General features: G+C 37.9%; 1 protein-coding gene across 1 annotated transcript; it reads right to left on the bottom strand.

The window, feature by feature from the left end:
• Nucleotides 1–8,813: 8,813 nt before the first annotated feature.
• On the bottom strand, nucleotides 8,814–10,788 carry LOC129434965 (uncharacterized). Its single transcript, XM_073871011.1, has 2 exons — nucleotides 9,166–10,788; nucleotides 8,814–9,046 (listed from the first exon to the last, which is right to left on the bottom strand). The coding sequence occupies exons 1-2, from the start codon at nucleotides 9,722–9,724 to the stop codon at nucleotides 8,835–8,837; spliced, it is 771 nt and encodes a 256-aa protein (XP_073727112.1). The 5' UTR covers nucleotides 9,725–10,788; the 3' UTR covers nucleotides 8,814–8,834.
• Nucleotides 10,789–11,664: the final 876 nt, after the last annotated feature.

An 11,664-nucleotide genomic window follows, 5' to 3' on the forward strand; every position in this document is an offset into this window, starting at 1 on the left:
TGGAAATTATTGTTCTGGCTAATCTGTAGCATGTTGTAGACTGAGCGGTCCTATCTAGAAGTATCATGTATGACACAAGGCAATGGTCTGAAACGGCATCGCTTTGGGGTGATATTTCGATGTCATTAATATTGAGTCCGAGTGACAGAATTAAGTCTAATGTGTGCTTTTGAGTATGCGTGGGCCCTGACACGTTTTGTTTAATACCGAGAGAATTTAAAACATCCGTAAATGCACGTCCTAATGTATCTTTTGGGTTATCCACATGGATATTAAAATCACCAACGATAAGAGCTTTATCTATAGTAACTGTAAGCTCAGATAGGAAGTCTGCTATTTCTTATAAGAAAATCTATGTGGTGGCCCGGAGGCCTATATATGGTAGCTAAAATGAACGAAAGGCGTTTGTTGTTACGATCCGTTATTTCCATATTTAACAGGATTATTTCAAACGAATTAAATTTTAGTTCGGATTTATGGTTTACTTTAAATATTTTGTTGTATATTGGTCAGATAGAAAAGGTCTAATTTTACTAATGTTGTAGAGGATGAATCTGAAAAAGCGGGCGGTGCTGGCAACATGCTCTGTGAAACTAAGCTGACCATCACTGACCAAACCCAGGTTTCTGGCTGTCCTGAAAGGCGTAATGGTTAAAGAACTAAGTTGAATGAAAAGATTGTGATGAATCTTAGGGACAGATAATATGACAAGCAGTTTTGTCTTTGCAAGTTCAGCTGGACATGATAATCCTTCATCCAGAGTGGCATAGCAGAGGTAGGAAAAGCCATGTTTTCGAATGATAGAACCCAGGAATGTCATGTCAACGTCATAGAAAAGAGCAGTGGTCCAAGCACTGAGCCTTGAGGTACCCCTGTATTGAGATGTTGGGGTTCAGAGACGTCACCTTTCCAGGATACTCTAAATGACCTCCCTGAGAGGTAAGACCTGAACCATAGTAGCACCGTGCCAGAGACAACCATAGCCTTGAGGGTCGACAGTAGGATGTGGGGATTGACAATGTCAACATTGGCAGATAGATCCAGTAGGATCAGTACAGATTATTTGCCCTTGTCTGCCTTAAAGCTTCCATGACTGAGAGCAGCACAGTTTTAGTGTAGTGACCGCTCTTAAAACCAGACTGGTTGCTGTCTAGGAGGTTATTTTGCATGAAGAAGGAGGAGAGCTGGTCTAAAACCACACGCTCAAAAGTTTTTGCAATGAAGGCAAGGAGAGATACTGCTCTGTAGTTTTCTAATATTGCAGGATTAATTTTTGGTTTCTTTAGGAGTGGTGTTATCCGGGCCTCTTTAAAAGCTGTGGGGAATGTACCAGTGGAAAGAGATGAGTTGGTCATGTGAGTGAGAGAGCAGGGATAACCAATGGAGGAATGGCCTGAAGGAGATGGGTGGGTATGGGATCTAGCGGGCAGGTAGTCAGGTGGTTACAAAACAAAGATTGTGGAAACATCTGGCTCCGCTAAAAGAGTGATACAGGGGAGCGAGCATGCATCAAGAGTTTGAGCATGTACAAGAGGTGGCAGCGCAGAGAACGGACTGCTGATAGTGTTAGTTTTCTTCACAAAGAAAGAAGCAAAATCATCAGCCATTAAGTCAGATGAAGGAGGGGGGCGGTTAAAGGTTCAAGTTATATTTAAAAATATAACTTTTTAAAATTATATTTTTTGGCATTTTATTTAAATAGTGATAGAGGAGAGGACAGGAAAGTACAGGAAGGAGAGAGGGTAAGGGATCGGCAAATGACCACAAGTCGGGAATCAAACTCGTGTCGCAGAAAGTGCGAAAGCACCACATGTCGGAGCGCTGCCCACTATACCATCAGCTCCTACGGTAAAACTAATCTTGCATTTAGCGATGACGCTGGTAATGACGATTCTCCAAGACTAATCAGTTATCTACAGTGCTTTCACATCACGTTTTAGCATCAGCTCAGCTGGCTTGGAACCTCAACTGAGGTTGTACTAAAACAAGTATTGTGTACTACATACTGTAAACAACAGTAAACAGTAAAACAGTAACTGTTTTACTACATAAAAAGCCCCCAAAAGTGTGCTGAAAAGCTTCATCCTGGTTGTCCACCAGTTTTCATCCCCAATTCTGGGTGGGGGTGTGTGGTTTAAGTAGTCAAGGATGTATTTTATTTGAACAAAATGGAATACACCACTGTGCTGCCAACAACATTTCAACGAGGCAAGCATTATCAAATGTCAGTATTCTCTTCCACCATCTTCTTAATTGCTAACAATTGTGAATTTAGTTTTGTTAGGTTTAGTATAACGCCACTTTTACACTCAAAACATCTATAGAGGATGCATTACATATGTAATACCTTATTCAAATTGAAATGAATAACTATTTTAGAGGACTCACACACAGGCATCTGTTTGGACTAATTCAGAGTTGTTTATGATCAAAGTTATACAACTCCACGTTAAGTTATTTTTTGGTGCAATACATTTTACATTGAATGTCAAGTCTGTGTTTTAGCAAGAAAAGGGTATGTGTCTAAAAACACAAATCGAGTAGGAGCTACATGGCATAGGCTACATTGTTTACATCTTTGGTTCTCCCCAAACAAAGATAAAACCTTACAGTAATCTCACTAAATCATGTATTCCATAAGTATGTAATCATGTCAGTGAAATTTAGGCAAGTCCAATGGATAAATCCCATAAATCATGGGGTTAGACACTTTTGATGAAGATTACTTGGCTAGGTGAAATAATGGAGTTGAATAAAGGTTCCTGCCTGTCTTGGACGCCATCTTGAAAATTACACATTTCTAGTGGTCAAACTTTGGTAAACTTTTAGAATGTTATTAGGGACACCCAATACTACAAAAAAGCCGAGAAACCTTTTGTTAGAATTTTTTAGGGTTAGGTGTGGGGTTGTTCGCCGGGTGGGAGAGGCTTATAAATGCACATACAGATGAGCGCATTTTACTTTCACTTTTGAAAATGCAACTGTTGTTTAAATCCAGCGCTTGCGTACGCTGCGTTAAATCGCGTATGAATTTGCATGCAAATGCGAGTGCAACAGCTGGTTTTACTGCTTGAGTCAATGTGTGCAGGTACTTCTGACAGAAACCCACCAGTCCCAAGCAGAGCAACCGGCTATTCCTCCATAAAGCGCTGCTTGAATGATGGGTTTATTATTATTCTTAATGAAAAACACAACAACAAAACGATCTCGCTTATATTAAACATCATATATGCATATTATAACAAAAACGAGTAAGCACACGGCTTCTGCCGTCGTCTGGTCAGTCAGCTCGCCGCAGTCTGACAGGAATAAATGAAATCTGACACCCGCAGCCGCTGCTCTGTGATGACGCACGTTCAGCTCCGCTGAATTCAGGCAGCAGAAACATTCACTTGTTAGTGTTTGCTCTCTCTAACGAAACTAAATGATTTAATTAAAAGAAAATATCAAAACGACGGTAAAAAGACGGTGTCGCGGTGGGCAAGTGATCTTACCGGTGAGAGGCTGAAGCACCGGTAATCACCGTTTCACCGACTAACGCAACAAGCCTAGTTAGGTGTTTTTTTTTTCATATATGCAGCCGTCTAGATAACGAGCAGCTATCAGTCCATTATTATGAGTGACGATCATAGTGGTGCAACAGGAAGTATGTATTCCCTACTTCCGGTCAATTAAAAGGTATAAAAAGAAATAAATATATGAAAATAAAACTTTATTTAGACAAAATTTGTGCTCCGACGCTTTCTTGGCAGCCATTTTATTTTTTCAAACTCAACCAGGCTAGACCAATTAAAATTGTGGGACAAGATCTCAGGAGTCAGGAGGTGTTTCTCAAGTCAAGGAAGGATCCTCGGAAGCCAAGTTCTCAAGGATCCTACGTCATTGACATCCGGCGAAGGACTGTTCCAATGTGGAGGAGTCCTTCGTTCGAGAAATATCCCATATACAGGAAAGGATGCATACATGTAGTCTTCACACCTTTTTGCACTCTGAAATCACCCACAATCCTATGCGCGTAGAGCCAAAAGCACACCTTTTCACTGATTTAATGACATGCACTTCCTAGCCTGTTCCATTTATGTGTTCTCCGAATGCTAAAGAGGAGCCTCGCCTAGCCTCTGAAAGAAGTGACTTGTAAGGACCAGTCCTGCCACAGAAGTATCCTTGACATTGAGAAATACCTATGAAGTAACCCTAACATCGGATTCGGACATGCCTTGATGCCTCCTGCCATAAAATGCTGCAGAAGGCAGCACCTTAGAGCTTTCCGACGCAGCCATTGTAAAATTGGATTTAGTAGTAAATTGCCATCAGCTGCTTTCAGTTTGGTGGCGGTAATGCATGTTGAATTCCAACAGCCAATAAACATTTAAGAAGAAGAAGCAGCTGTTTTTAGATGGAGTGCCATTTACTACACAGACAGTAGTTCACTGACAAGCGGGGAAATATCGCATTCATAACTAGGGATGGGCGATATCTTATTGTTTGCGCTATACCGGGCTATACCGAAATTTATCCTCGTGATGAAAATCTGTCGCCTTGCGATAACAACAATAAATCTAGTTGATGGGGTAGTTTGTGCGCACCCAATTCAGCGAGGTAAAGTTAGTTTTAGGTTTGATATACGCTGCATATCCGCCTAGGCTGCTTTAGGGGCCATCTGCAAATCACAGAGGGTGTGCTAAGCACGTCGGCAATTTGGCAAGATGGTAAGCTGTTTGAAACAACTTTGGTGAAGAAATGTGGATGTTAACTGAAGGTGTGCTCGACTTTTAAGCAGCACATGAAGTCACTGTCACTATACTGGGGTGTTAGGACCCACACAGACCATAGGGTGAGCACCCCCTGCTGGTCTCACTAACACCTCTACCAGCAGCAACCTGGTTTTCCCAGGTGGTCTCCCCTCCAAGTACTGACCAGGCTCAGCCCTGCTTAGCTTCAGTGGGGAAGCTGTCTTGGGCTACATGGTGATATATAATAATAATAATAATAATAATAATAATAATAATAATAATAATAATACAATTGGCATGTCAATCCTGCTTTCTAGTCTGTTTATTCTTGTCATTATGCTGTTATGTTAACTTATGTATCTAAAGTATATTGTTATCTGAAGAAAACACAGGAGGCATTTTTATTACGCAGAAGCAGCCGGTCAGCAACACAATGCGAAAACGGATTATGTTTAAAAGCACAACGACAACGGGTGTTTGACGGTTCGTCCTGTTCTGTACACGCATGCCCAGTATTAAATTCCTTAAAAATTTGAGTAGGGGAGAGTAGGGACGGTTGCAACACTTTTTACATTTCCTTAAGTTTCTCAGAGACTGTTTGCATTAGAAAGCCAAGATGTTTATACAAGAAACCCACATCGGTTAGCTACTCAACCACACTGTTATAGCATGTGTATATATGTATATATATATACAATTTATATTTGAATAGCAGGAGTGAAATGTTGCAACTGATCCCACAATAGGGGACAGTTGCAACACTCCAAAGGGAAAGTTGCAACATTTATTAAAATGTAATAAAATCAGTCTTTAACTTAATCATTGCACTTTATTTTGTTTGTGCACAGCAGGTTAAAGTAACACATTACAAATGTAACACCAGAGTGGCCGGTTGCATAAACATAGCCGTGACGTTAAGACTGCATCTTAAGAATGATTCTGACTACCAAGCAATTAGTTAGGGCTAATCAGTCTTATTATTTGGATTTAAATTAGACCAATCTACCTTTCTATGTAACATACTTAAAACAGTTATGATCAGTCTTGAATTAAAAAATTCATTACTAAGTTTTAAGACTAGTCTTAAAGTTTTATGCAACCGGCCACAGAAACATTTTAATCAACAATATTTAAATTAATTATTCACACATTTTAACAATATGTTTTTTTATTTAAAATCGAAAGAGTGAAATTTCATAAAACAGAGAGAACTGAACTGAACTGTGTGTATTTGTATATTTGCTGATGATCTGAGAAGAGGTAGAGGGACACCCCTATCTGTTACATGCTTTCTCTCTAGTGACATACTGAAAAAACAAAGCAAGTGGGCTACATTATGTCGTAATCTGATTTTTAAAAATCTGAAGTTCCAGGCACTGAAGATGATGTATCTACAACTGTCGGAAGCTGCAGGGAGGGCCAAATGAAAGGCAGAGAGACGGGTATTGCTGGTGCAATGATAGGGAGTCTTTGATGTGATGGTGGTGCCTGGGAGATGGCTGGAGGTTGTGACCTCCTCTTGAGTTTTGCCTCCCCAGCAGTGTCTCTTGGCAGGACAAAAAGGTGAGGCTCAGCCAAGCTCCCTGGAAATAGGGTCGGCCCTTTCTGCAAAGCCGCAGGAAGCTTCTCAGGTCCAGCCATGGGTGCATCTGGGAAATTGATACCCTGCTTTGTAACCCCCACATCCTGTGACTTGTCACGCTTGGAGAACCTGGAAAAACATAAAACAACCAGTTTTAATAAACATTTAAACAAAAATAAAAAAGTGCTGTGATCATCTACTGTTTAATCACGACTATAATGCAGCAACATTACACAGCTGATATCATATAGCAATTGATCACACCCTAGTGTCATGTTGCTTTTGTAAAATGACTACTTTCATTGAAATTAACATTGGATTATGGATTCTTACAGTCTGTTAAAGACCATGTCGTAAGCAATAAATCATATCTTTCATAATAGAAAAGTAAACAGAAGTTGGACTTGTTGATTTGTTTCTAGACCCGCCAAAGCACTCACAGTTACATTCAGTCAACCGTGTCAATTACTTAAAGCAGCTGAGAGCTATACAGAGGGTTCATGTTTTGGTATAGCGGTAACAATGCTAATTTACTCACCAGTCTGAGATTGTTGAAGCGTTCATCTGTGGAAGCTGGATGGTGGTTTCTCTCATCACCCTATCATTGGTGAGGATGCACTCTCGGATATGTCTGTAGACCCGTGCAATCATTGTGAAGCGGGTGACCCTCTCTCCATTAACACGCACCGCGTTTTGGTAGAGAGCACAGAGCCTTATGAAGATGCCCTCCACCACTCTGTTGCAGTCAGGCCTCTGTGCAGGACTATGAGGCCCAATGAAACACCTACAAATTACAGAAGAATACATATTATTAATGTAAGATTGTTTTCAGTGTGTGAACTTTTCTCTGTTGAGTTTATTGTTCTATTCTGTCAGATTTGCTTTGGTTGTCTAGATGTTAATTTTTAATATCTGTGCAGAGTTATGTTGTCTTGTTTGTTTACTGGGTCATTGTTGAAATATCATATCAATAAATTAGGTATCTACTGTTTTACTGTGTTGTGGCATTATCACAGCTTTAGACAAAAAGTGTCTTAAACTGTTGTTAAACACAGAGATTATTTTTGTGATAATCCAAAAGTCTATGTGAAAAATAAACTGGCTTTTTTGAGAGGGTCAGCCAACAAAAATATGTCATTCCTGTGGCACTCTATAATGACCCCGGTCTGCGTTTTTTCAACGATGTATGGTTAGAACTGTGTCCATAGGAATGTAACTTACATAACATAAAATCAGCATTAAACGTAAATCACAACTAACAATTTTTGTCATATCCAGGCCAAGTATGAATTTAAGAGGCTGCAGGAAGATAAGCTAGTCATAATTCGTCAGGTTTTACTAAATATATATCTTTTTATAAAAATCAAAACCCTCAAACAAATCAAAACCCCGTATTTGCTAAATTTAGCATACCTTCTGGTGCTCTCCACACCTGGTGCCACATTCTTCTTACTGGCCCTGAATCGTCCCTGTTTTAGGTTGGTTTGGTGACGTGGCGAGTAAGTGGTCTTTTTCTTATCAAACTCCCCCAATGCCTGCCATAGGTTGATGATTTGATCAGACTCTTCTCCAGTTAAGACCAGACGGTGTTCTCTAAGGTTGAACAAATACTCTGCCAAGTCCTGCACAGCTCCATAACCTTCAATATTATCGGGTCCAACACAATCCTAAAATGAAAGATCATTTAGCAACTTTTGAAAGCACCAATGAATACAAATATTCACATGAAAGCACAGCCAACATAACCCTGATTTTGTTTGCATACATGTATATGTACATTAAAAAAGAAACCGTGCCCTTACATCATGCAAAGGGTTCTCTTCAGATGTTGGAAGGTCAGTTTCTGTGGACCCTTGGTTACCTGGGGCTACATGAAAAAGGTAAATATTTAGTTTACATTTGTATTTATCTTTCAATATGACAAATATTCATTTAGAGTCATTTAGAGTTAGTGTGACAACAAACAACTCTCAATAAAAATACTTTGGTAAAACTCACAGCTATGTGCGCCAGGAGATAGTGCTGGCTGAGTGTGCAGTGAGCTGGAAACAGAAGATGTGACTGGTATTGGAGGGACCACAGACAGTGATGACGTAGAGCTGGTGACAGGAGATCTCACTGGTGACACATACAGTGATGACTTGGGTCTGGTTGCCGGAGGGGTTGAAGATGATGCTGCAGACACTGATGCTTGTGAAGCAGCAGAAGGTATCCGCTCTGTGTCAAAGGTGGGGACAGTGATGTCTTGAAACTCCTCAAGTTCATCATAAGCTTCCTCCACCTCTATAGCAACCTCAGTGGTCTCAGACTCTTCAATGGCCAACCTGTAGTCCTGCAGAACTTTACCAGTTTGCTGGTAAAGATACTCTACTTCGATAAGTTCACCTTTAAAATATTAAAACAATGACAATTAGATAATATACCAGAATATTATATTATTACTCTTTATTATAACACTGTTTGTGTTTGTTTGTGTGTGTGTGTGTGTGTGTGTAATTGTCACCAAAAACAACAAACAGTTATCTACCAGTGTACTTTCTTGGCCCAACATAAGGGCTGATTTTCATGCCCATGACCTCCTCTGAAAGAATATTGGCAGCATGACGGAGAAGATGACTATAGGAATGTGGCTGCTGCTCATCAGTTGTTGCTGCCACAGCCCGGTCCTCATTCCACCTTGCAAGTCCATCCAAAAGATACGCCTGAAAAAAGGTGTCACTTGCCAGCGTGCCTGTACATTAAAAAAATCATATAAATACATAAATAACTGTTCTTGCTATTCTCATAATTATTTCAATATATAATTAAGTAAAATCTTATTAAAAAAATTCTGTGACTAAAATTACTTACCTGGGATGAATCTGTTGAGGTGCAGATGAAAAGACTCCAGCGAAGTAGAACCTCTGGCACAGCGGTAAGTTGGCAGACGATGCCCTCCCTTCATTAAAGTGCCCGTCTGCATGTAGAGCTGCACACCTTGAGGATCCTGGATGCAGGCCACATGCTTTCGCTGGGACTTTATGATCTCACTCATCCGGGCTGAGTTTATTAAAGGGACTCCCAGAGTGTCACGACCAGCATATCCTTCAAAGGCCTGAATGAGGCTCTCAATCATCGTCAGGGTCTCCTTGGTCCCACGAGTGGTTCTCCTGCAATGTAGGGCTAGCTCGCTACGACTGATACGGCGCAGTACACAAGCTTCAGATGATGGTCTCCAGTCAGCTTCTAGCTCTGCACGCTTTGCCATCTTCAGGGCCGTCAGATCGTCCTGGTCCCACATGAAAATACAGTGGCTGAGGCGACTCATAAATGTGGCATATAACGGGTGACACACTGAAAAAACGAACTTTTTGGTGTAGTAATATTTATTAGATTGACTCTCATAATTTCTACATAATAATATTAACATTTTTGAGAACTAGATTTTCCTAAGTAAAATGATGATAAATACACAATTAATTCATGTAAAAAATGAACTGTGTGGGAATAGTAAGTCTTATTAGATATTTTCTTGTATTATTTATCTGTTTTATAGTCACTGCACATAGTCCTAAAATAATTAAGTACATTTTAATCATCAAACTAAAAAATCTAAGTAAAATTTACTTACATGTATTTGCACATGTTGTAAGGAATACCCACAATTCTTTGCGCCTGAACATTTTTATTTTTTAAGCTTTATCACAGAATAAGAACTGATAAGAACTTTAACTACTTAAATATTTGTTAGCAAAATGTCATAAAGGTTTAAGCTCTTATATTATTGATGTTGTTTTGTTGTAAATAATAATTTTGTGAAGTCACCGTTCAGGTGATCAGTGTTTCTTTACATGAACCCTGTTCAGAACATTGTATTGTAATTCTTTCCACAGTGCTGATAATGCATGTCAGAAACACAGTTTGTGTGCGTTTCTGTTCCGAATCAAGTTTATTCAATGACTGATATGTTGTCAGTCATGAATATTGTGTTATAATGCCATTTATAACACTAAAAATAACTAGGTCCATAGAAATATGTAAAGAAAATAACAAACAGAAAATACGATTTATTTAATATTATTAGGACACACTGAAAAAACGAACTTTTTGGTGTAGTAATATTTATTAGATTAACTCTCATAATTTCTACATAATAATATTAACATTTATTGAGAACTAGATTTTCCTAAGTAAAATGATGATAAATACACAATTAATTCATGTAAAAAATGAACTCTGTGGGAATAGTAAGTCTTATTAGATATTTTCTTGTATTATTTAAGTAAAATTTACTTACATTTATTTGCACATGTTGTAAGGAATACCCACAATTCTTTGCGCCTGAAAATTTTTATTTTTTAAGCTTTATCACAGAATAAGAACTGATAAGAACTTTAAATACTTAAATATTTGTTAGCAAAATGTCAAAAAGGTTTAAGCTCTTATATTATTGATGATGTTTTGTTGTAAATAATAATTTTGTAAAGTCACCGTTCATTTGATCAGTGTTTCTTTACATGAACCCTGTTCAGAACATTGTATTGTAATTCTCTCCACAGTGCTGATATGTCAGAAACACAGTTTGTGTGCGTTTCTGTTCCGAATCAAGTTTATTCAATGACTGACTTGTTGTCAGTCATGAATTTTGCGTTATAATGCCATTTATAACACTAAAAATAACTAGGTCCATATTAATATGTTAAAGAAAATAACAAACAGAAAATACAATTTATTTAATATTATTAGGACAGTAATGCTTCAATTTTCAAAAAAAACCCTCATAGGCTTTACCTAAACGATTAAAATAAATCTAACTTCTAAATAAAATAATTAAGTAACATTTAATTAATTATTTAACATATGTTTTATCATGCAATTTTGAGTAAATTTTATTTGATTTTAGTAGGTAAGTTTTACTTATAAAAAAGCAGTAAATTTTACTTAAAAAAAGTTCGTGCAAATTGTTACGAGGATTTTTTTAAGTAAATTTTACAAGTTGTTTTTTTCAGTGCAGCAATGCTTCAATTTTCAAAAAAAAACCTAATAGACTTTACCTAAACGATTAAAATAAATCTAAATTCTAAATAAAATAATTAAGTAACATTTAATAAAATATTTAACATATGTTTTATCATGCAATTTTAAGTAAATTTTACTTGATTTTAGTAGGTAAGTTTTACTTATAAAAAAGCAGTAAATTTTACTTAAAAAAAGTTTGTGCAAATTATTACGAGGATTTTTTTAAGTAAATTTTACAAGTTGTTTTTTTTTCAGTGTGTCTTGTCGAGTATCAAGGTAAACGACTGGTTACTGTATGTCTTAAACGAATAAACATTTTATTGCATTCGGTCTCACAATAATCCTAACCTG

Source organism: Misgurnus anguillicaudatus, chromosome 2 (assembly GCF_027580225.2).
Source record: "Misgurnus anguillicaudatus chromosome 2, ASM2758022v2, whole genome shotgun sequence".
Classification (NCBI taxonomy): Eukaryota; Metazoa; Chordata; class Actinopteri; order Cypriniformes; family Cobitidae; genus Misgurnus; species Misgurnus anguillicaudatus.

Bases quoted from the DNA above. Each gene is read 5' to 3' on its own strand.
- LOC129434965 (XM_073871011.1), bottom strand. From the start codon at position 9,724: ATGTTAATATTATTATGTAGAAATTATGAGAGTCAATCTAATAAATAT. The intron at 9,047-9,165 runs GTAAGTAATTTT...TTTAATGTACAG, and splicing joins CCTCAACAGATTCATCCCAG to GCACGCTGGCAAGTGACACC.